We start from the raw sequence: 25,661 nt of genomic DNA on the forward strand, positions 1-25,661 counted from the left end.
GTGTTAAAATTATACCGGCCATAGGACAATCGCAGAACAGGCACACATGCACACTCTCAAGCGCATGTGCACACATGCACACACAGGGGATTGGTTGGGACAGAAGGCCATTGTCCCGTTCGGGCTGATGCGGACGGCAGATGTGCCCCAGGCAGTGATCTGGTAGCTGTCTGGGTTCTATTACAGAATCCAATCAGCCACTTCCTGTCTGCGCTCTTATCTGCTTCCTGTTACTCGCTGCCCAGAGGACACGCTTCTCACTGTCTCAAAGACACCAAACCCCTGGGTTTACAGTTACCACTCATTTTTCATATTCTCATGCTGAATTGAGTGCACATATAATATGCACATTGATTTACTGTTATCTACATGCTCTTTTCATTCTGACTCAGATTCATATTTTATTACACATTATATATTTATGTAAAGTATATATGTACATTATATACACACAGACATACACATGCACACACACACGTGTGTCTTTATTTGGCCAATTTCAGTTAATAAATGAGCAAAACAAATGAAAAGGCTAGTTCCTCCCTTTAAATGAGCAGTCGTTAAAAGGTTAGCTGAGTTGTTGTTATAATGAGTCAGTGGTACCACAGACAGTGGGAATGCAAGTGGAAGCCTAATGTAAGTAAAGATTCAGCCAAGTGTCTGAGTATCAGCGAAATCAAAAGGGGTCTGACAGTGGTGATCGGAGGGTTGGGCTTCGTTTCAAGTGCACAGCACGAACACACACTTAACGTCTACCACACCACCATTGAGAGGGATGAAGACCACTCAGCAAAGATCATTTCTTATGTCATTAGGGCTTTCATGGTATAGGAAAATCAGCTGGACCAAAGGATACAGTATTGCAAGTAAAGAAAGTCTCAAATTTCCAATATTTGTGTGGGTAATAATGTAAGTCATTGTAATTATGAATGTATATATCTTTATCATTTGGCAAGCATAATATGTGAAATAAAAAATGTAAAGTTTTTTTTTATCTTTTTTTTACATTCAAACCAAAAACTCAGCCACATAAGCAAAGCTACAGGCTGTAAAGCTAACATATTTATCTGTTTATCTTTTCAGTTCCCCTTATGGCCTTTATAATGCAAAATTACAGCTGAAGTTATTGGCTTTGTCATTTTTTAAATGCCAGGTGGTTTGGTGTTTGATTTGAACACCAGAGAATGGAAAAGCTGCTATGCTATTAGGATTCAATCACTTTGACAATTCTGGTCATTCCTTTTTTAGGGGTTGCCAGGCCCCCCAGGACTACCTGGTGCTGATGGTCTGAAGGTAAGTAGGAGGATCAAAAACTAAATGTTTTAGTCTTCAGGTAAATCATGTTACATAAGCTTAAGGCGTTCTGCACCATATCCATGCGAGCAAGAGCCTTGTTCTGCATTACAGCTATGCAGATGAATACATCAACCTCACCATGATTTAAGTGTATAAGTGCATACAGTGACTGTATATATACATCAGTCATAATTCACTGCCTCAAAACGATGAATATGACAGTTTATTAGATGTCATGTGTGAGACCTAAAGGCATTACTTTTAATGTAATGTAAGTATACATATTTTTAAAGTGTAGTCCTTGCTGATCTCTTACATTTGTTTAAATTCTCTATTTGGTTAGTTATGGAACAATCTTAATATGGACTTCCTAAATTTTCAGTCACATTTTATTTCAAGAGCATATTGTATGTATGTGTTTATGTGGCCCTTCAAAACACCTGCATTCTATAACAATGCTTCACAGTGCTTTATAAGAACACACATATGCCCCTGTAAATAAAATGCCTATGGTAATGAATGTGATAATTTGACTTAGCATAATCTGTAACAAGATATGCCTCTCAGCTATGGTAAAAATTTCTTAATGATACTGCCTCACATTATGAGGCATTATGCTATAATTATGTAGTTGCTATACACGGCTACATAATGGATAATTAGTCTTATAAATATCATTTTCTTTAGATGATCAACATGTATCTTCCATGAATATGAAATGGCCAGGCAAGCTTTATCATCCTCTTCTATATCAGTTTTGAAAAACACCATCTCCTGTCAAGCTGTAAGCATAGATATAGCCAGACTTCCCCCTGTTACTGGCGTGGTTGTTTCCCGTTTGTTACTGCTGACCCTGCTGAGAGGTTACCTGACCAGATTTTAGTCTGGGACGCTGCTCTGGACAGGAGGTGGAAATGTGTCACTTCCATACCGAGAGGCCAATACATGACCATTTTTCTACCAAACCCCAGTGCTGTGTTCCAGCACGTTAACCACCAGGCTGTCTGCCGCAGTCCCAGAATCCAAGAACCTGAGTGAAACTGCTTTCGTTTGCTCACGTCGTGGATAAAGCCTCTCTCTGAAAACTGAGGAGAAATTCTCTCAGTTCTAACAAAGGTGTTCTTGCTTTGAAATGTAAAAGAAAAGAAAAAGTAAATCAAACAATGTGGGCTATTATTGGCTTGGCTTGAAGAGAGACTGAAAATTGCAAAAGGAACACTGTTTCACAGTTAAACAGATGAGAAAGGCAAAGCAAAACATTGATTAACTTTAAAAAGACAGAGAATGAAAGAAGCACACATTCATCTTTATACCTGGATCTGTACTTGTAATTATTCTGAATCACTGATGGAGTGAATTGCAAGGAAATCACTTTTAGGGTTCGGCTCCTGTATTTTTTGAGGGATATCAGGGTACCAGGGTGTTTACAAACCTATGGCACTAAAGCCTGTGTTATATTGTCATGGCCCCTCTAGGCATATTTTGGGCAAGGCATTTTTGTCACTTTTAGGGTTAAGGCATCACCCACAGGGCCACAATGATTTATCCAGGAGTTTTAAATATTTCAGTTGGCATTTTGGTATCCCGGCATCTCAGGAGAAGGAAATTTGCTCTCGCTGCCATTTTTGCCCAGTGCTGATTTACCACAATTCTAGCCAGCCATGTCATTCTGGACCCATCATTGTTCAAAGGATATCTGTTTTTAAAAAAAAAAAAAAAAAAAAAACTAGTGGCTGTCTGCTGAACACTGAAATAATATTTCTTTTAGGCAGGCAGCTGAATGTGATATTTAATATCTGAGAAGCTCTTTAAACCTACCGCCTAACCCCGAAAATGTTATTTGATATTTTATCAGAAGTGGGTATGACTTCATAATATAGGACTTATCTAGGGTATGCACCTCCTAACTTTGTGTTGTTAATTTTGTCTGGATGGGAAGGTGTTTATTTTAAACCTACCAAGTGGCGTTAAATAAAGTCTTGTGGGTCAACCCACAAGGGAATTTTTTCTGAGGGGAAAAAAACCAGCCGAAATGTGAGAGCACCACTTTCTAATTTAATGTGAATTTGCCCAAAGATAGAATCTATCCCATATGGGCTGTAATGTCATTATTCCCTCTGTCACAACCTCTGGGGCTGTTTTAATGTTCACCGCCTTCTTTTTTTCCCACAGGGTGAAATGGGAGAGCGAGGAGAAAAGGTAAAACCCCAATTAAGATGATCAAACTCTCCTTCGGCTTCAGGGAAATCGTTCCTCCCTCAGCCTCACGCTCCACTCTGGTTTTCCCATCTGGCTAATGGTCGAGAGACGGCGATAAGCAGTTTTAAGAGGGCGATAATCCTCGGAGTTGGAGTGCATAGCCAGAGAAACAAAAGCCGTCTGATATCGTTCTGGGAAAAGAACAGTGATGGAGAAGTGAGGCTTCATGAACCCTCACAATGGGTGGAGCTGTCTTCTGCTATCAATGACTCGTTGATTTTAGCCAATTGTACTGTTTTATTATGGAGAGCAACGTTTTCTCATTGGTTCATAGTCAATCAATCAATCAGTCAAATTTTATTTTTTGTTGATTTGTTATTTTTTATGATCAAGATTGTCACAAAGTGCTATACATAGTGCATTTTCCACATGGAATCAAAAACCAAAAAAACCCAGGCGAATCGGGGAAAACTGTAAAATTACTCCCTGACCCCAGGAAAAGGTGTTCAAGAGACTCCTGAAAAATAATAATAGAAAAGATAACAGTACATGGCAGCTCCTCTAACTATGGGGTTCATTTGTAGAGGTAACCTACACATGAGTAGAGATGTAAGGTTTCCCATGCTCACTGGTCATGAACCACAACAGCCTCCTTAAACTTCCACTGTTGCGGTTTTGAAATGCACACTGATACTGCAGGCACTTACATTTACATTTACATTTAGCCATTTGGCAGACTTATCCAGAGGGACTCTAACAAGTGCATTCAATAGGCTTAGGCAATTAGCTGCACAGATACTAAAGCTGTAGTACCATCCCGGAAAAGCAATGCCTTTGTGTGAAGCATTACCATAATGGGGTTAAGTGCTGTCAAAGTGTGAACAAGGACAACAACTTTTAAGCAAAAGCATTTTTCAAAAATTGGCACTTTGTAAACAAGACCTCACTCCTCTCCTCACCTTTGTCCACCCATAGACAGATGAGCAAAACCTGTGAGTCAAGAGAGTACACTACACATATGTGATCCTGTTGCTTTTGCTGTAGTTTCAGTAAATTAGTGAAGTAATTTGACACTTCAGAGTCCTTGGAGCAGAGAGCAGTGTGTAGGCCTCAGTGGACAACCGAGCAATCAGGATTACAAAGCACCCACGATGCTAAATGAACTCTTTTCACTCTGCATTGCCCAGCTAATGGGCTGCAGTGGCTGTGGTTTGTCTGGGCAAATACAGGAGAAAACGCCCCTCCGGTGGTCACAGAGTGAAGAATTGCTGCAGTGACTGCCTCTCCCAAGTGGCACCATGTCCTTATGTGCCCAAGCACATGTGGGGAATATCAAGCAGTTCTGTCAGCTCAGTGCCACTCTAGGATTAACCAACAGTCATGAAGGGGACACCCATACACAGAAAACCAGTAAAGGTGACACAGACAGCACCCCAGTTAATATCTTCGCAACCTCGCTGTAACATCATGGAAACATTGTCACACAGCTACAGCAGTAATCACAGTAATATTGTGAGAACACTGTGTATAAGCAGTAATACTCATAGAGGAACGATTCCAATGAGTTTGTAACAGCAGCAAGTGCCAAGTCTGTCTATACATGTCCTTAAAGTCTGAAGTCTGTCTACAGGAAGGCTGACCACTTCTTAAGGGCGACAATGAATGACGCACTTTATTTTCCCTGCAGGGTGACATGGGAGAAGAAGGCCAGAAGGGTGAGATAGGCGAGAAGGTGAGCTGTTTGGACCTACAGTTTTGGGCTGTGGAACCTCTTTTGCTACTTTTTTTTTCCTTTGTCTGAAACTGAATTGTATGAGAAAATTCAGTCTAGGCATAGCTGCACGTTAGCATGTAGTAGATGGACAAAGCTGAAGAGGACCTCACACAGAGCAGAGGGTAAGAGTAAGACAGGCTTAGCAGCGTAAACTCCACTCATTAATCATGTGTGAAGTTTTATAGCTGCTGTCAGATTATACTGCACTTCCTAACTGGATCTCTTGTGAATCACACACATGAATATGTCAGGAATAAGACTGTGACAGTGAAAAAACAGGTCAACCCTGTCAATATGAATGAAACTGGAAGTGTTGACTGGACCTGTGAAATGTGAATGGGCTGTCAGTCCTATCCTGTGTTTACAGAAGTGTCATGTGACTTGTCGAGCCTATCAAACCTGGAGCAATTTCCACACCACAGATGGTCTCTATCCCTACGCTCCCCACAGAAGCTGGTGCAGACTGAGTCATAACACAACTCTGTGACTCTCGAAATGTCCACACGCGGCTCAGTCACAACAGGAAGGCCTGATGTCAATTATCGTCCTGAAATAAAGCAAAGCCCAATGGTGTAGTTCATAAGAAAAGCATGTCGTTCTTTAGGCACGGAGCAGGGGGGTTGTGAAGGGGAGGTTTGAGTTTGGGGGATGCCACAGGGTGGAAAAAGAATCTTACCCGAGCGACCGCACCAGCTGAACCGAGGCGTGAACCTCCCTCATCTTAAATTCCGACAGCGTCCATGCCCGGTTCCTGGCTTTGGAGTGGTTCCGTTTGGATTCGCACCCCCAGAGTTCACGCATGGGTATGGCGTCGGCCCCCTCAAAACAATTCCTTTTGTGAGTGTGACATGTAAATATTTAACGGGGTGTGAAATGATCTGTGACTCAAAGCGCCCATCCAAATGAGCTCATTCCGTTTCAGAATTGTAACGCGGCAGTGGAAACAAAAAACTTCCCACAAGTTCCCACAACAAATAAAAGCTCAATTTGGATCTTAGGATTCTTCAGCTCGTTAAAACTTGGCTACCCCGTGGCCTAGAAGTGTCAACCCGCAATCTCGAGGTCAGGGTGTCTAAAGCCATCTGGCTGTTCACCAGCACTTTGGCAGTGACCTAGGCCGAGTTGTCAAAAGGGCTGCAGTGCCTTCAGGAACTGCTCCGTAGTTATCACATTAGCTGTGGCCTTATCCATCACAACCAGCATTGTACATATTACCCCTTTCTACAGGTGGATATCTGCTAAAGCGATTCAGGTTATGTACCTTGCTTAATCAGGATACAACAGTGCCCCCTTCTGGGGTTAAAACCAAAAATCTGGTAGGTTTTAAATACAGGCCCCTTTCTCTGCACTCCACATGGGCAAAAGTGTTAAAGCTTCTAGCAGAGCTTATGTACAAGATCAAAGCCCGTTGGTGGTCATTGTGCTAATGTAAGACTAGAATGTATAGCCACCCTTGTCACCAATGGATTTGCATGCAGCAAATTAGTTGCCATATGTAGAGTTTGTATTTACCTAAATACAGCACACTACCAGTTAACCTTCTGTTTCTTTTGTCTTACTGGCAGAGCAACTGTTCATTGCCATTTGTCTATATTCCATCACAATGTCTGTATCCCATAACAATGACCTGGACTCTGGTTCTCTGGTCAGCACAGGTCCCAGTCTAGCCTTCCTGCCACTTTCCTGTCAGCCACTTGCAATGATTTCACCATTACACCATGCCCTCCATTTCTGTTTATGATGACTTTCCAGTTTGGAACAATTGGTGCTTTCTGTCACTGTTTCCCACTTTGACCATGTCTACAGAATGTGTTTTATAAGTATGTGAATCATTACCTCCGCCCCTTTGATTGATTCAACCTCTCCACAAACTCCACTGGCTGCAGCTCAGTGGAAACTGATTGCTGGTGCAACTTACCTTTGCCTCAATTCGACTGTTTTTTTGCCCTGCCAAACAGCTGTCGATCTGATCGTGCTGTGAGGGTCAAGATATCAAGGGGAAGAAAAACACATTTCTCCAAAATGGGGCGAACATGCAATACACGAGTCTTCGTGCATGTTGTGAATTTCAGTAGGAACTCAACTAGAAAAGCCTGTGGCGTCTTGCTCCATTTTTCGAAGATTGGTTTTAACAAGATCGCCACGGCATCATTCAGACATGGTAGGACGCTTCCATTGAACCATTGTGCAAGGTACAGAACTCGACTTGCTTCAGTAAATACCCAGTTGTATAAAGGGGTATATATGCTGTATGTCAGACAGAGATCCATAAAAAATTCTGTGTAAAAACAGTCTATTATTTCTTCATTTTCTTCTTCTTTTTCTTATTGTTATAAAGTTCACTGTATATCATGTAAGCCACCTTGGATAAAAGCCTAAAGGCAAATTACGTGCAATGTAAGAGAGTGAACAAGTTCAAATGTGAGGCCCCTGTATCCATTCCCACAGAGCGTAATCTCTGCACAAGTGCTCATTAGTCACGTAACAAGCGAGTGCTAATTTGTGAGAACACGCGTATAAAAATGTAAACGAGGATGGAAAAAAAGCAATATCCAGATGTTACTGTTAATGCGGTTTAGTGCCTCCAAAAAGCAGTAATTAATCTCTCTTGTAAAAGCCGGGGTGAACATTCCTCCACAGGCTCTGAGAACAGAGAACGAATGCATTGAGTGAGAGGTGGGCAATGGCCCCACCCCATTCACTGTCCATCAGTTGTACCTGTCAACTGTCCCACCTCCTGCCCCTCCCAAAAGATGTAACTGTCACCTGTCCCACCTCTTGCCCCTCCCAAGAATTTGTACCTGTCAACTATCTCACCTCCTGACTCTCCCAAAAGCTGTAACTGTCAACTGTCCCAACTCCTGCCCCCCTAAACGGTGTAAGAATGTACTGCCCTGCTTCCTCCCCTACCCTCCAACTGCAGCTGTCATCTTCCCTGCCTCCTACCTTTCCCTTTAACTGTAACTGTCAGCTGCCCTGCCTTTTGCCCTTCCCACTAACCTTAGCTGTCAGTTACCCCTCCTCCTCCTCTTCCTACCAGCCTTAACTGTCTGCTGCTCTCCCAGGTGGCCCATTATGCACAGCAGGTTCGAGACCTTCTGTCCATGCGGTATCACAGAGAGCCAGTGAACTATGGTTGCTTCTCAGCGCAGGAGACTGCCCTGCCGAATGTCACTTTTTTGTACACAGAAGTAATTAAGTCTCTGGCTAGAGGTTCACCAGAGAGAAATACATTTCTCCCTTAATTGTTCCTGCATTTCTTTGTGCTGTACGTAAGTATCATTTGTATCTGTAAATGTCCCCAAGTGTTATGCCAAAATGCTAGCTGGCAATACCATGGAGCAAAGCAGGATGGTAAGATGGCACGGGTATCCCGCATTGCGGCCCAAGTAAATTTTACTGGTCTCAGTTAAAAAGGTCTCTGCTGGGCCTCTGTTCACTGTACTCTCATAACTGCGTTTATTGTTTATTGGGCTCATTATTTGTTCTTTGGGTTGTGCGTTTAATTAAAATGGAATGAATAGGTTTTTTTTTTTTTGGAAGCAGCACAGAGGCTTCTTATCAGAAGTGCAGGGCTGATTTGTGGCAGGGGTTTATTGTTTTGTCGAGAGCAAAGTTTATGGTTTGTCTGAATATTCATACTGCTTGTGCAGAGTGAAACACAGCTGGAGTTAATTAATATGCAAGAGACTGAAGAACATTTTTATTTCCATATTTATTTCAACATGCATCTGATCTATTTAATATATTTTCTCATTTAAAGATTGTTTTTATTATTAATATGAAATTTAATGTTATGAAATTGTTAGTCTTTCTGGGTTTTGTTTAATGTGGTATCACTCTCTTGCTCTTAATTTTTTGATTATGTTTTCGGATTGTGTTCGATGCTGCGTCATTGTGTCATTTTTCATTATTAATCGTCATGAATGGGTGCCTATGCTAAACAGCATGTGACAAGGACAGACATTGTCATCGTCATGACAATCAGCCAAAGGTCCCTTGTGCGGAGATGGAGGGATCCTCAGAATGATATTTTGCTGCTGGCAGTGGGCTGTTTCCATAGCCTGGCTGGTTTAATTCAAGACAGACGTGTTCTTCCAATCGGCGTAATAGCATGTTCAGCTCTCACGTGTTCATGCATCATGGTCTTTTATTCTGATTGAAGGGGAACACTTCTTCCTGTACGTGGGCCCTTCAGTCTAAATCAAACACCACCTTTTAAATCAAGCTTCCGCAGTCATCTGCACTGAACCGTAGTCTAATCACGTACCTCCATTCAAAGACTGGGAGCAATCGGAATTCAGTTTGAATTCCAGGTGCCTCTCCAAATACACCCCAAAGCAGGTCTCAAGGTTTAAAGTGAGGCAAATGAGCATTTAACCTGGCTTCACAGGGCCTTCTAGTGATCTCAGTTTTGGCTGTCATGTTCAGGGATAATGCTCTTCTGACTCTTTCAGGGGGACTCGGGCTCGTCCGCTGCTGGGATCAAGGTGGGTTGTGTTTCGTTATCTCTGAGGGGTTTCCCCCTTCTGCTGGAAAATAAATTTAGTGCCATATTTAATGGATTTGGATGGATGGATATTTAATGCAATGTCTCTAGCGTTTGGTAACATTATAGCAATGCTGCAGGCTGCAGCCATGTTGGGACTTCATGTCCTAGCAGCACAGAGCCCTTTGTCAGCTTAGTCATCACTGGCTTTGATGTGACCTTTTGCATCTCTCCCTCTTCTCCTCTTCCTCACTCCTTTTCTCTGCCTCTTCTTCCCCCTGTCTCTTCTTCTCCCCCTTTCTGTCCTGCTTCCTTTCTTCCTTCACTCCCTTTCTCCTTTCCTCTCTCCCTCTCTTTCCCTCCCTCTCTGCTCACTCCTTTCCCTCATTACCATCTCTTCCTGTCTCCTTTCCTCTCTCTCCTTCTCTCTCTTTCCCTCCTTCTCTCCTCCACAGGGTGAGCCAGGGTTGCCAGGAAAAGAGGGACACAAGGTAACCCTGTAGAGCGACACCAGTGCCTCTGAACCCCGCCCGCCCACGCTCAGACTCAGCGGGGCACCATTACACTTCTGATGGAACCTGATATGTTTTCAGATTGCAATTAACTAGCGCTCTGAAGGAGCCTAATCTGGAGGAAAGCAGCCAAGAACTAAGCTGCAGACTCAGTCGTACCCCAGTACTCCTTGTCTTTAATGCTGAGTGCCAAATTAAAGCACAATGCTAACTTTTTCCCTCCCGCTCAACACATTTCATTAACAACAGCGACGGTTGAGCTTGTACCGAACCATGTGCCTGTGTTTGTGTCTCAAAGTAAACGACAAAGTGCATAGTGGTTAGACTGAATACAGTGTGCATCAAACTGCCTGTGATGTCGGGCTTCATCATTAAGAATTAATGCTGTCACCACTAATGCTGGGCTGAACTAACTTTTCCGTTTCAACATGGTGGATATTGCAGGTAACTTTGCCTTGAGTTTGCCTGCTGCAGCTTGCATATGACCCTCCTGTTCTGTTAGTCAAGCGGCAGGTGACCTGATAAAGTTCCCAGAATGTTCCCATGACGCTGTGGCAACATTGCTGCAGCATTACTGCATTATGAAACTGTTTGCTAGCTGAGTGATAGTCTCTCCCCTCCACCAGCCACTTAATGCCTCGGCAGGGGACTTACAAATGTAGTTTCAACTGAACATGCAATACACAGAGTCCTAAAAGCACCATCTCATTAGTTTCTCACTATGTGTTTCCTTAATGGTATTAATAGAACAGTCTGTGCAACACATAGGGACCTTCATCAAGATCTTGCTTGCATCACACCCGGTTGCACATTCTGTAGCAGAGAGTTGCATCTTAACTTACCTGGCCTGTGTTCTTGCGAAGCATCTAACATAATAGGAATGCTGCAGTGACATTACAGAAACGTTGTGGGACTATACTGCCTTAGGTAAGCCATTAAGGCTAATCTTCTGTTATTTTATAACAATGGCAAAGCACGCCGGCCTCTTCAGCCTCATGTTGAGTAGCGTTTCCCAGTTCTGGTCTGGGTACTTTAATCTTGTAATTGCACAAACAAGGACTTTATGCAAATGGCTCTCGAGGCAGGTCCAACACTGAGTGTTAATCAATTAACAGCTCAATCACTCGCAGTTAATTAGGAGCTCAGTTTGAAGAGAGCCCAATACCCACAGCGTCGTGTGGGATGAGGGTTAGATAAGCACTGGTGTAGAGTATTATCTCTGCCTGACATTTCCCACTTAATTCTCACTGTACCAGGTAATTATGTGTAAAGAGGCATGGCGGCCCCCTCATGGCTCCAGGTACTTTCTGCCCTTGACAGCAGGTCTGAGATCAGCTTCTTCAAACCCCAGTCCTAACCCTACCCATTTAGTGTAGGATTTCAGTTCTGATTCAGGCTCAGTTAGTAAGGGTTAGTAAGTGTTGGTCATGTGTAGGTGCAGCGTGGATATAGTCTAGGCCCAGCTGGCTGGGGAGGTCCCCTGTAATGGTTATACTTTTCCTGTGTAGGGAGAGCCAGGACTCCCAGGGCTGCCTGGACTCCCAGGGATAAAGGTAAATACTGCTGCTGCCATCCCCCCAGATCACTACCCCAACCCCCCACCTACCCCAACCACAACCTCAACCATTGTCTCAACTACCCTAACTGCTTTCCCCAAACATAACCCATCAGTACTTCTACCACCGTCTCAAACACTCTAACTACCACCCCAACCACATTGCCCCCTGACCACCACAGTCCCAACCACAGCCTCCACTACCATCTCAACCATCCTAACCACTCCCCTATCCATAACGCACACTGACCACCACGACCCCAAGCCCCCAAACCACTATCCAACCACAACCCCAACCGACATCCACCCTGATAACTACACCAACCCCCATATGTCACCCAACCCCCCCCCCCCACCCCATTCAACTTACCATCCTAACCATAACCCCAACCACAACTGTCACCACTACCCCAACCACCACTCAACCCATGCACCAGCCCAACCACAAACCTCAAACCACAACCCCAACTCTCACCCATGTCACCAACATCCCAACCACCACAATGGCGAAGCCAATAGACAGTGCTGTGCATCTGTGCGTCAACAATTGTACCACCAGCTTAATGATCAAATCAATGGTTATGTGTGCATCAGTGCACAAAGAAAAAATACAAGTTTGCACAGCAAGGGGTGCATCGCATTTGGTGCACGCAAGATTAATTTCCTTATCTATTTCTTCAAGGAGCATCCTGTGGTTTGAGATAGTGCTTGCTGCTGCCTGGGTTTGCTTGCCTGCAGCCTTTTAAGCCTGTAACCTGTTAACCATGCAAAACAATTTCCGGTGTCTAACCCTTGTGTAGAAAAGAGAATGCTTTTTGCATGTAGTGTAGGTGACAGTTGCATGTTATCCTAGAAGTAAATGCTGGTGCCAGTGTCTTGCAGCGTTAAACATATGCAGAATACCTTTGCACATGACTAGACCTCTGCTTCCAACAGAGCTTGTCACTTCGTTTATCACTAAAAAGAAGAGGTTAGGCAGGTTAAATAGAGATATTGAATGACAGTGATACTTTAATCTGGTGTCACAAAGCCAGCAGGAATCTGCCAATGTTAAGCACATTTTCTCCCTCTATTCAATTCAGTCATGCCTTCAAAAAAGTCAAAAGGTCAAAGTCAAAACTGATTTCTTCATTGTAGGCTTAGGCATAATTTGCTGTAAAAGTCTTTTGGACCTTCAGTGATTCAAAGTGCCAAAATGGGAGAATGCTTTGTCATTTGAGACCCGCCATACCCGTAGTTAAAGAATTAGGATGGGACAGTGACTTCAAGTGACTTACTTCAAGCCATCCGGTTGTCTGAGATACGTTTTTTAATGGAGTCTGTGCAGCCAGCCCTTAAATTAAAATACAGCAGCCCAAGATGAATGGTAATTAGTGTGCGAGTCTGCTGAGAGCAGAAGATTTTTGTGCAAAGCATCCATCCTGCTCAGCGTGTGGGCACTCACCCGCTCAATAGCTCACTAGAAGAGGAGCTGAATTCAATCTGATGTTTCCCATTCCTGGTTATGCATCAAATTTATTCCTATGACACCTTTCAAGCACAGTAGGAGCGGGTTGTGAGTTGGTCCCTTTTGACACAATTGCTTACGATATCATATTCATTAGCCAGTGAAACTACACTCTTATTTCAAAGAGTCTAGTAACGTCTCAGTTAAAAATTAAAAATATTTGAACATATGTTGCAGCTATGGTATAGCTAATGTGGTGCTGTATAATAAGGTTCAAAAAGAAAACTCCTTTTGCACAAGTTGAAAGCACAGTGTGTGTGTATATGTTTTCTGAGGGAGTCCAATTGCTTGCTTTCAGGGTGAGCCAGGATACATGGGACCCCAGGGAGATCCAGGTCTGCCAGGGCTGCCAGGAACTAAGGTAGGCACAGTAGATACAAGCTAAAAAGACAGCACAATATCAGCTACAGCCAACAGCTTTTCAGTGCTGTCAGTGCTGTAAATCATTAATATTTTTTTCCTAAATAACATATGACTAGTGTATACAATAAATCAGAATGGTAATAAGATATAGTACTGATTTTAAAGTAACAGATCATTAAGACCATCATCCACAGATGATCAGACAAACCATACAAACAATGCACATGAACCATTTGGCTGGAAGCAAAGTTCAAAGCCCTTACTTACCTTCCCCTGGGTTAAGATGTGTATAGATGTTTTTACATGTTTAGTATCTGTCATAGCCCAGATTCTGCCCATGGGTTAGGAAGCTTCTGTATGGTGCTGTAGCATGCATTTCTGTCAGCGCTTACATTGTGCTGTAGAAAGTTAAATGGCTGGTGAGTCATTTTGACCTTAGACTGCCATTCACAGCTTTGTACCAAGAATGAACAATCAATGTCATGCCTCTCTACAGTTTTCAATGTGTTGTACAACCTGCTCTGACACTGGGCCAATGGGAGGTACAGTCACCACAAAGCATTCTTTGCATTGTAGGACATAAATTGCCGTAGAGGATCTTCTCAGAAATAAGTGGAAATTACTTCAGGACTATCTGAACAATGTTTGCATCTGATGGATGTGTTTTAGCCTGTAAGAATGTCATGGGTTTACTGAGAATGTACTGATGTGCCTATAATTGGCCTTAGAAAATGGCCTGGTTTGCCTAAGATGATGATCTTTGCTGTATGATCTATAGATCTATGTACATCCTAAAATGAACACTGAATCCTTTCTTCTTTCTGAGTGCCTCATGCTAAGTGTGTTCTTACAACAGGATTGTTTTAGGGACCACTTTTAGATTTTGAGGTCTAGACACTGTAACATACAGTAATTCGACCCGCACTCTTCCAGTGTTCCATGCTGATGCTCCCCTCCACAGATACAAACCTTTAAACTGTAGGATGCAAAATCCTCACCGTCTCTCAAAGGTCCATGTTGGACTGAGGGGTGGGCTTTGATGAGAAACACGGATGGTCAGTGTTAGATTGGCATCATTCCTCACACACTGTATTCACCGGAGGCCACCTCTGGGCTGTGTGGCAGTGTGTTGATATGAGACAGTAGCAGTGGGGGTGGTGAAACAGACCCGTCTGCCTGTAGAGGGTGATCCTGCGTTGTGTGGGAGTGGATGCCTGTGGTGGCACCCTAATCCCCTCCTGGTTTGGCACAGCAGCAGCCCGGAACAAAGCCTCAGCTGCAGCTGGCTGTGGTCACACTGGTGTCAGAACTGGGATCCCTCACCCCTGAGACATTTCACCCATAGGGTGGAGATGGGGTTACAGACGAGGGGTTGACGTGAGGTTTGGGGATCAGGACAGAGACGCAACGAGGGGTGTGTGGGCCAGGACGAAATATGGACTCACCACTCCCTCTTACATAGTGTGGGTAAAGCTTCAACAATGTTGTCCCAGTGTTGTTACAGCATCTGGGCAATGTTTTGAGAGCCGTGTGTGTTAGCTTGGAGGTTTTCCATTGAATGAAGTTGAGGCTCAAAGCCATTTATAGTCAGTGGAGGACACAGCGTATTTGTGAGGTATAACAATGTCCACATTTCTGCCTAAAAACTCATAAGGAGAGCCCATGTTCACTGTTAAGAGTGATAAAGTCATATCAATTAAGCCTGGCTTTTATCAGTAAAATACAGCTTGCTCCATAGATAAGAATTACTGATGTAAAAATTAACTTTATATAGTGACTTAGAGAGAATAATTACTACTCTGACACGATTTAAATATTCTCCTTATAAGAATCAAGCAATCAGCTTATAAGAATAATTTTGAACTCATGCACGTAATATGATTTTCATTGAAGTGCACTTGGGCATTCTGAGTAAAAAAGCCCTATAGTGTGAAATTTGAATGTGACATTAAATGGTACTAAATAGCATTAAAAAATAAGAAAAGGTGCGTAAGGCAGGGAGAGCATGATAAATGAAGGACACAGAAGCCTTTTGCTAACAGGCAAGGAACCTGTGACTGAGGCAGCACTCAACACATTGAACAATTTTGTGATCAAACAGTGACTGCAAATTAGACAGCAGCAAACATCATGGATAATCTCAATATCATACCACTCAGATGTTAGTGTTGCAAGGAAAATTATGGCACTGTGGTCTATGTACAGTAGCACTAACAATTACAAAGGGTGATGGTGTACAATGAAGGAGGTCATCCACTTATTTTATTTGATAAATATCCTCTACATCTATTTATTTATCACTGCAAGAGTCAAATTGTTTTGGGTAGATGAGTTCGTCATAAATCAGTGCAGTGTAGCTGATTGTTCATCTCTCATGTGCTCTCTAGCTCTGCCATTTTACAGCAAAATAACTCACCCCCGTCTTAAATGGCCTGCCATGCTTCAGCAAAAATCTCCCAAAATTTGGCCAAACTAGTATGGCGTTCCCACAAGTGCCCATGTTTAGAATGTCTCTTTCTGCCAGCTCATCCACGTAATGTCTTTCCTCGGAATAGACAAATCAATCTTAGTACAAGAGACGATGGGACATCGCCCCCTGGTGTTTACTTTACATACTGCATATAAATTTTTGGAGGCAGGATCTGACTTCAGGGTGAATGGGATCAGCAAGAGATAAGGGTGTAAGCACTTGAATTACATTCCCATTACCTAATCTGCCCAGCAGAGGTCTTTCATCCAAGATGCACTAACATGGCTCAATCGACTCAGAGGACTTAGGGCCTTGAATACAATCTTAGGCAGTGTAGAAGTATTGCTCATTTTATTAGGATATTCCCTGACCCTGGCATATTACATACCTAGCACTTTTGTGTGTTACACATCCATTTTTTAGCTAAGTATATCCAGAACCACTCCTGCCACACATCCATTCTTTTAGCTAAGTATATCCAGCGCCACTCCTGGGATCTGAACCCACAAACGTCTGATTTTCCAGTTCCTTAAACTGCTGCCCATTTGCGACAGCTAACCCAAATAAACACTTTCACACATGAAGATTTGCTTGTTTATTCCACCCTATGATGTCACCATAAACTGTGAGGATGGGTCTGTCCCGGCAGGGGGAACGTGGGGAGCAGGGCCCACCAGGGAAGGGCGCGCGAGGAGAGATTGGCCCCCCGGGACAGAAGGTGAGTACTGCTTGGAGCAACAGCCCGCAAGAAGCTAGACACCATAGCGGAGGAGAGAGAATTCTTGGGACAATCCTACAGACCAGGCACATGGTACAAGACATCTATCAGCTCTTAACTGCATACACTGCTGTTTACCTAAAACAAAGGGGTACCAGCCTGTCTTTAGAGTCTTGTGTCTTTAGAATCATTGTGAGGATTTGGAGCCCTCAGGTGGTGTACTACTGTAAAAAAATCACATTCAGTCCCTGAAATACTGGGTTATAACAACCTGTCCATGACCTGAGGAAAAAAGGTAAGGTTAACAGGAGTTTGTGCACCAAACCAAAATTGCCACAGTGCCACAGCAGCTCTAACAGAAAGGAACATTCTAGAAATTTTCCCCTTCTCTCCACTGTAAATGTCTGCCATTCTTCCTTTCTCGCTTTTTTCACTCCAATTCTCACTTTAAGTTCTGGGCTTTCTCCAAAAATGCTGCTAAAACCACACGAGGGAAACAAAGACTGGGCCATAAATCAAGTTGCCTTTAAAGCACATTAGTGTGTGATTAACTCAGTCAACATTCCACATCTAATGGATTGATGGAGCAGTAGAAAGGTTAAGAAAGGCCTTGTTTTGATAGGCATAATAATTACTACATTAATGGAAGACTAAGTGAAAGTTCCTCCTTAGAATTTGAATGGTATCTGTAACTGTGTAGCAGAGTTTTGACAGATGTCTGACATTTTTTTTAAACATAGTGTTTATGCTGTGGTTTGACATTACAGGCAGTCCCTGACCAGTCTAAACAGACACTGGACCCCACAGAGTTCTGTTCCTCTTTATATCCAATCAGAATACCCCAGGGACGTCTGTGCCTGTTTAAATCCAGTCCGAATCTCCTCAAAGAATTTTCCACCCACCCATTAAAACGAAGGAAGCATCATTATCCCAGAAGTTAAAATAAACAGCGTTTCATTTCTAATCAGGAGCATATTTTCCTTCATAATTACATTTTTTAAAAACAAAGATTGTAGTATTGCATATTATCACAGGAGGAAAAAAAATATACTTTTCAAAGCATAGGTCTGACAGCTAGGACTAAAAGTGAACTTTTAAAAGAACCAAAACTTGATGTTAACTAGAAAATCTTTAAAGAGCACAACATCAAATGACTTTTCTGGGCCAGACATGTGAGTGTGGAAAGTCTTTAGTCTTTTGATTGCAGATGTATTTGTACGTCACAGCATGTGATATTGCACCATTAATAACTTGTAAAAAACATGTAAAAAGGGCTCATCTCTTTTGCCATCTTTCCGTCTCTCTCTGTCTCTTTCTCTCTCTTTTCTTTCTGCTGTCTCTCCTCTCTTTGCCAGGGAGTGCAGGGAGAATCTGGGACCCCAGGTCTCAAAGGGTCAAAGGTCAGTGTCAGCTGTATATCAATCTTGGTTCCTAGAATGTGTCCTTCTTCTTGATCTAAACACTGCAACCCCATATGAGTGCATTCAAATTTGTGGTGAATGCTGTTTCCTTGTGTCAGGGTGACCCTGGGGAGACAGGTGCGACTGGACCAAGGGTAAGTGGTCACTGCACGTCACCGATTCACATCCCAAACAACAGTGACCACTGCCAAACTAAAACCAACTGCAGTTCTTTTCCTTGCACGGTGACCAGAGCTGCCACAAAGCAGTCTGGGTCTTTTTGTGGGCATATTTCAGAGTCGCTGTTCTAGATCTCCCATTGGGAAATCTAAAACCTTGGTGGTAAATAATACTCCACAGCACCTAGCGAGACCTGGCTGGAAGGCAGACGAGTATTGACAGCTTCATAAGGCAGCATGTGCTGTCGCATACAGCTCTGTATGAGCCTTTAATCAAAACACTTTCAAAAATAAATTACAATGGGAAACAAGGTTTATTACCACGGCAGCGTCAAACGTGAAAGCGAAAGCGCATCTGTGATTAAAGAGGAACAGCGAAACGCGAGCCTCCGTTATGCAAACCTCACCTGCCCGTAGGGCCCGTGGCAAAATGCGCTCCCTGGAATTACAAATAAACAAGCGACTCGGATCTCAAAGCAGGGGGAAAAGAGACCGAGCGGACAGGAACTTCTGTAATTTAACCAAGGACATGAAGTCCATTTATGTGTTGGTGTCTCGCCAATGTAGAAGTAAGTGCATTTTAATCCGTAGCAAATCGATTCGAAAACCCCCGACGTTAAGGCAAATGAGGAGATGTGAAAGTACCGGCAGGAAACAAAAGGAGAGAAATTATTTGAAAAAATTGCTGACCCCCGACAGACCTCCGCCGTGTGTCGTGTCCATGGTTAGCATGCACTAAAGTTGTTAGTGCATGCTATCTGCATAATTTGATCAACAGCTGCCTTAAATGTACCCTTATAACCGTCAGGGAGCGATGCAGTACATTTGTCGAGATAAGGCAAATTATCTGGCTGGCACGTACAGTAATTACAGTAATTAACCAGCGACAAAATCATGGTATGACACCGAAGCAACTGTATCAGCTTCAGTTGGACGCAGACTCCATATTTGTTTGTCTAAATGTTCCTTGTTGACATGTGCTAATTGAGTTGCATACAGTATTTTCCCGATGTGCTATTGCACATAAAACGTTCATCTCCGTGCTTCACGAGTGTGGGGTTGACCTTATGTTCCAGGACTCTGTTTACCAGATTGGAAATTATGTATAGAAATGTGCGCTGCTATGTTTATGAAGGCCTTGCAGTTATTATTTCACTTGTGTGCCTCATGGGCACTCGAAATGTATTAGATGTTTTCTTTAAGTATTTTGAAAGGTTTTTGACACTTAACAACTGGGAAAGCATCCTCGGGTTTTCGTTCGCTTGCGATGCAGCTCCGTGTGACGTCACGTAACCCATGCACTGCTTCTGCAGGGCCCACCTGGACCGAAGGGAGACCAAGGAGCCACTGAGATCATCGACTACAGCGGAAACATACAAGACGCTCTGCAGGTCAGGATTCCCCTCTCTGTGAGATAATATACGCGCAAAGGCCCACCAGCAAAAATCAGCGGGAGATTTATCTGGCCAATCGGCGCACAAATAATGTTACTCATTAAAATCTGTGCATACTTATCACTGCTATGGCATGGTTGTCACTGCACCACAAATAAGACTGGTTGGACAAGATAGGCCTGACAAACAATATGATTTGTAGGCTGTTCCTCCCCTGTCCACCCTATAAGGGATATTGATAAATAACTCCCAGTACTCCCAGGCTGACTATATCAACCTCCTGTTTACTGTTTTCCCTGTGTAGTGTGTACTATGTTCAGGAGTCCTAGGAAAACCATAATGACTGTTCAGCCTGTATTCAATTCTAACCACAATCTGCTGACTTTGAGAGAAAGATTTCTCATTAATCTCATCAACCACCAGCTCATGCTCTTTGATGAACTTGGACTAATTATCTGTTCTGCTTCAATTCATTACTAGATGAAGGCGTATTGTGGTTCAGCTGAATGAAGGGCTGAATGTAGATTGATATCTGCAGTAGATTTATGCTTGATGGTGCCTTTTCTACAGTCTAACGGCAGCTGGTCTGTTAGCTACTGAAAAATCCACCACAATCGGTCTCTAATCAGTGTGCCGTGCTGCCAGCAGATCTCTTTCAAGTCACCACCACCCTTTCATGTCATTCTAAAGTTACACATTTTTCCTTCTACCTCAAGGTGGCCATGTAACCTTCCCAAAACAGCACTGACAACAGGTTCAGTTAACATGGCACTTTCAGTGTGGGGAAACTTCCAGGATGTTACGACAGGACATCAAGGAGGATGTCTAAGCAGGATTCTGAATTAATTTATTACTTAACAACCATATAAAACAGATTAACAGATTAAGGATTGTTGCTGAGCATCACTTGTATGTTATGCAGGTATGCATATGTGTTGATTGGCAATTGCACCACTGAAAAAAAATGAAGAATATATATTTTTAAATCCTTGCAAGAATATAACTGACAACAGGGGTGTCCAGTTACATAATCAGTTATGAATGGCCCATTTCTATCAACGACCTTTATTTGCTGCTGTCCCGCCGGTGAGCTGTAAAAATGCTATCATAAACTAGGGTTTTATGATTGCTAAAGTTCAAGTGTGTTGGTAGGCGGAGGTGCACACTGCTGCAGTGTACTGCTCTCAGTGTACTGCTACTGGGAACCCCTATTAAAAATCTGCATTACAAGGTCCTCTGCTTATGAATATATCACATTGGTTTTAAAGGCGAATTTAGATCCACTAGTGTCCCACCGTGTAGCGTCTATGGTGGCATAGCAGTTATTCTAGAAGAAGTTTTGGTCAGATGCAGGGATTTCTCTCTGGGACATTTAACCAGAAGCTGACACACCTGCTAGTGAACATGTAAAGACTTACCGTACTTTTTTCCCATTTCAATGAGCGACATATGAGCCCAGATGTTTCCTATCCGAGCACACTTGACAGCACATGCTCCGTGTTGTTGTTCATCTAGACAGGTGTAACAGAGCCTTCAGGAGGTTTACTAAAGGTCACAATACACACTCCATGGTTTGCATGCCAGGTCTACTCCAAGAATATCAAGGGACATCCGATAATGCTGACAGTCCTCTTACTGAACAGTCTATAATTGGTAATCTGAATTTTCTCTCCCTCGCTGCCAGCAGAAGATTACCACTATTACAGTGACGGTAATGACTTAATCATGTCTGTTTTATGAGTGTGGTGCCCACGTGCAGCATGAAGCCCACTGTGTCTCTGATGTGTGTGTTCTGTTGTTCATGAAGCATTTCTACTGAAGGTGAGATGAGCTCTCTGATGAGCAAGGAAGTCATTGTGAAGTTATCTAATTTGTTTTACTGAATTTTTTTACTGAATGAGTTTTACTGTATGCTTCATTTTACAATGGGAGTGTATGGCACCTTTAAGATATGCCATAAAGATAATGTAATATTAGACTACCAAGTAGCTCAGTCAGAAAAGCTTTAGTGCAGGCTGAGCCTCGCAGCCTGGGTTCAATCCCAGCTGTGTCACCAGCTGAAGATGAGAGCTGAAGCCCACAGAGACAGAACAAATTAGCTATGTTCTGCCAGGGTTGGGGGTGGATTTATCAGCCAGGTTTCCTCGTCTGTGTACTCTCTGTTAGGTGCCAGTGAGCCACTCAGGTGATGTTGGTGTGGCCAGGCCTGTTTTCCGATTGGCACTTACTTCACTGCAATGCACTGTGGGGCTTGTAGTTTGAAAAATAGGTTTTGGCTGCGAAGGAGTGAATCAGAGGATTTAATTTGCCTTGCTTCAGCTCTCCTAGTGGAGTTCGGAGGTGCTGCACAGTGAGATGATCCTAATGTTCAATAGGCAATGCCAGAAAAGGGGAAGAAAGATAAAAGATAACATAATATGAAATGGCATACTCACAAGTATTGACCATGTTAGAGTGTGTGTGTCAGTCCAAGTGAGTGTTGGTGTGTGCATTTGTGCCCTTACGTGAGAAAATGTTGGTGATATATATTAATTTGCTGCTTCTTTTTGCCATTTCCAAGCTGTAATGCCTGTAATGTATACCTTCACCCAAGACAAAAACAGAACTAACGCACATGGAATGATCATAATGTACACATTTCTCTTCCACTTCTAGGGCCCCCCTGGACCTCCTGGGCCAATGGGACCACAGGGCATAAAGGTAACAAACGATAACCCCACAGCCAGGAAAGGTAACAGTCACAGACAATTATTTTTACAGTGAGTCAGACAACCTACTAGATAAAGCCTCCAATAGCCAATCATACATGCAGGATGTACCAGAAAGGCCTCAATATCCCAGTCATCTTGGATTTAGGGAAAAGGTTTGATGTGTATGCCCTCTGCCATCTTCAGGTCAGAAATAGAATTAAATCTATTTCAATATGACGGGCACATGATTGGCAAGTGTCACTAGGGCAGAAAACAGCATAATTAAAGCAAAATGGAAATGTGTGTTGATTTTTTCCAGTGCACCCCTGGTATTAGTTATAAGCACCTGGATATGAAACTATTTGAAAGGTGGCTTGTATTTTATAATCCACCTGTCAGCAGTCCTGTTTTAGCAGATTTGTTCTGATTGCAGGGGGACCGAGGAGCACCTGGTTTCCCGGGGCTTGATGGCGAGAGGGTGGGTAGACTGAGAACGATGGCTGGAAACACTGACACCAGGGGAGACTGAGACCGCATGTCAGCTCTCTCGATTCTGATTGGATCTCCCTGTGACCCCTCCCCTTCAGGGCATGAAAGGGTCAAAAGGTGACGCGGGCAACCCGGGACCATCCGGAGAGAAAGGAGGGCTGGGATTACCTGGCTTGCCTGTAAGATTGCCCCACACAAGTATCTGAGGGTTTATTTGCTATGATGGGTTGTAGTATTGGAGTCAGCTGAATTCTTGCATCTGTTAAGCTTCAACAGCTAGATTTAATAGCCCACATATTGCACTTACATTGCATTACTTTTGTATGGTCCCTATTGCAATGGAATTTTCCTCGAGTAACAAGGATGAGTAAATTTGTATCAAAGTGACAAGAATAGGAGATTCAGCTTACGTGACTCGTCATTATCCTTGTAACAATAGCAAGCAATTAAATGTATTTAAAATGAATAGATATGGCCATAGATAGGAGGAAACTGAATGCGGATATCCTAAAAACAGGATAAACAGCCTGCCCATCCCTTTGACTTGCAGGGTGTGAACGGCCTTAAAGGAGAAAAGGGAGACACGGGCTTGCCTGGTGCACAGGGACCTTCGGTTAGTATGATCTCCGGCTGCACGCACACACACACACACACACACACACAGTCCCTTCGTTGTCCCTACACAAAGTCGATCAGTCATGCTGTGCCAGATTCTTTCTAACCTCTGTTAAAGATTGTTCCTTACACTGAAATACCACACTGAATACATAACACACATTGGATAGAACAAAGTTAATAGAACAGAGGTCTTACTCCATACTCTCCCCACAAAAGTGGAGTCAAAGGCCATGGCTGACCTTTACAGTGTATTGCCACGTTTCATATACAGTAAATGTGCAATAGTTTGTGTTTTCTAGATTCACATGCTCTCTTGACTGAGATGGTCATGGCATTAACTGAGATATCAACCCACTTTTTTTCTCTCATGCAGATAATCGGCCCTCCCGGGGCCCCAGGCCCCCATGGGCCCCCAGGACCAATGGTGAGTTTGTACTGCCAACTGACAAAGTAGCACCCCAGCAACAGTGTGCTAAAGATGCGCAATGGTCAGTCGACAATGTAAAAAAAAGGCATAATAATATAAAAATGAACTTGCGTTGTTGTCTGTTTTAACTGTTGAATCTTTTAACACACATGTCATGAATAGTACACATTTCTGTTAGTAGTACATATTCAGGCAATATTGGGATAACATTCCAGTTGTGGATTTTTTTTTTAAATCTTAGTGGCATGACTTGATGATGCTTATGGGATAATGGCTATAAATGTTAACAGTTTTACCAATGAATGTGTGAATTTGCATTATATTAGATATCTTCTTAGCCATAGTTTTGGCTGTGGATTAAATATGATACCCATGAGTTATGGAGTTATGTTACATAGAGTTATCTTAAAACTTCAACAAAGATTTGAGTCTCTCCTCTCCTTTTCAGTATCTTTGTAGTACCTTTACATTTCTCTCTCCAGCACCGGTCCATGGAGTTCTTGCAGACTAGCAAGTAGTAACTTGAACATTTTATTATAATGACAAGAACAGGATATTCAGCCCACATAACTCATCATTATGTCTGTAACAAGCCAATAATTCTGAGTCTATGGCCCAATTGTAGCAGTGTAGAGCCACAGAGATTTTCGGTGTCTGCACCAGCACAGACATTACAGGTTGTACCAGTTCAGATGTATTCATGCAAATGTGAAAGAAAATTACGGGCACAGTGCAGAAAGTTCAGCAGTTATTGGCTGCCCTTTTCTCCTCTTGTAGCCAAATTCCAGCTTTCAAAACTCATTTTAATGGTGCTGCACTGTGCTATACGTAAGCTGCTATCCTCAGACCTGATTGGCTGAGAAAGGGCGCAGTTGTTTACCGGGCGAAGCTGACTTTCGAGTAGAAGCTTGGAGGCGCTCCCACCGTGGTCTGATTGCATGCCACAATATACGACCGCAGGCAAGACGAAACCTTTTTCACGTGTTCCCTGCACGGGCTCAGCCAGGCCCTTGTGATGACTGATGGGCGATTGAGCACCCTCCAGCTCTGTCGGACGCAAAGACTGATTCTGAGTGGAGGCGGACAATGCTGTTTGCATTCCATGCTTTCCATTACTCATGCTATTCTTTGTCCTCTTCGGAAATGTTAAGGTCTGCAGTTTAAAAAAATTGCACGTCCACAGAGACAACGATAGCATGCATTTTGTCTTCTGGTGTCAGACCTCGCTTTATTCATATTCGATCACTTGCATAGCTTAGACCAGAGCCATGTAGAGAGAGAGTCGCGTCAATGGAAGTTCGAAATGCTTGATCGTCACGTGATTCACGTAGACTTCAGATAGTTCCTGGAAGTTCTTGGCAGGCAGTTTGAATGCGTGAATACAGAAAGACAGAACTGCGATCTTTGGTAATTAGTAGTCAATAAATGCATCGATTTATAATATTTATATAGCACATCGACACGTGTATGTAGTTACATCAAAATGTTTTTTTAAAAAGTAAAATTCGGTACTATTTGAGGATTAGTGTGAACAGCTAGCATTACCTGCCTTGTTGTCTTATTTTAGGCTTATGTTACCTA

The 25,661-nt window shown here is 43.0% G+C and overlaps 1 protein-coding gene across 4 annotated transcripts in view; it reads left to right on the forward strand.

The window, feature by feature from the left end:
• Positions 1–25,661, forward strand: part of LOC118769595 (collagen alpha-1(XXV) chain-like) — a 151,615-nt gene that overhangs the window by 106,612 nt on the left and 19,342 nt on the right. For 3 of the 4 annotated variants that reach the window (XM_036516777.1, XM_036516779.1, XM_036516780.1), the window contains 16 exons: positions 1,249–1,293; positions 3,469–3,495; positions 5,183–5,227; positions 9,727–9,759; positions 10,214–10,249; positions 11,779–11,823; positions 13,631–13,693; positions 16,815–16,883; positions 18,239–18,283; positions 18,403–18,438; positions 19,776–19,853; positions 22,512–22,556; positions 22,980–23,024; positions 23,134–23,214; positions 23,586–23,648; positions 24,027–24,077. In XM_036516777.1, coding sequence (XP_036372670.1) covers positions 1,249–1,293; positions 3,469–3,495; positions 5,183–5,227; positions 9,727–9,759; positions 10,214–10,249; positions 11,779–11,823; positions 13,631–13,693; positions 16,815–16,883; positions 18,239–18,283; positions 18,403–18,438; positions 19,776–19,853; positions 22,512–22,556; positions 22,980–23,024; positions 23,134–23,214; positions 23,586–23,648; positions 24,027–24,077 — 807 coding nt within the window. The remainder of the gene's footprint in view (positions 1–1,248; positions 1,294–3,468; positions 3,496–5,182; positions 5,228–9,726; positions 9,760–10,213; positions 10,250–11,778; positions 11,824–13,630; positions 13,694–16,814; positions 16,884–18,238; positions 18,284–18,402; positions 18,439–19,775; positions 19,854–22,511; positions 22,557–22,979; positions 23,025–23,133; positions 23,215–23,585; positions 23,649–24,026; positions 24,078–25,661) is intronic. The other variant, XM_036516778.1, reaches the window with a different exon arrangement.

This window comes from Megalops cyprinoides, chromosome 22 (genome assembly GCF_013368585.1).
Source record: "Megalops cyprinoides isolate fMegCyp1 chromosome 22, fMegCyp1.pri, whole genome shotgun sequence".
NCBI classification, from domain to species: Eukaryota; Metazoa; Chordata; class Actinopteri; order Elopiformes; family Megalopidae; genus Megalops; species Megalops cyprinoides.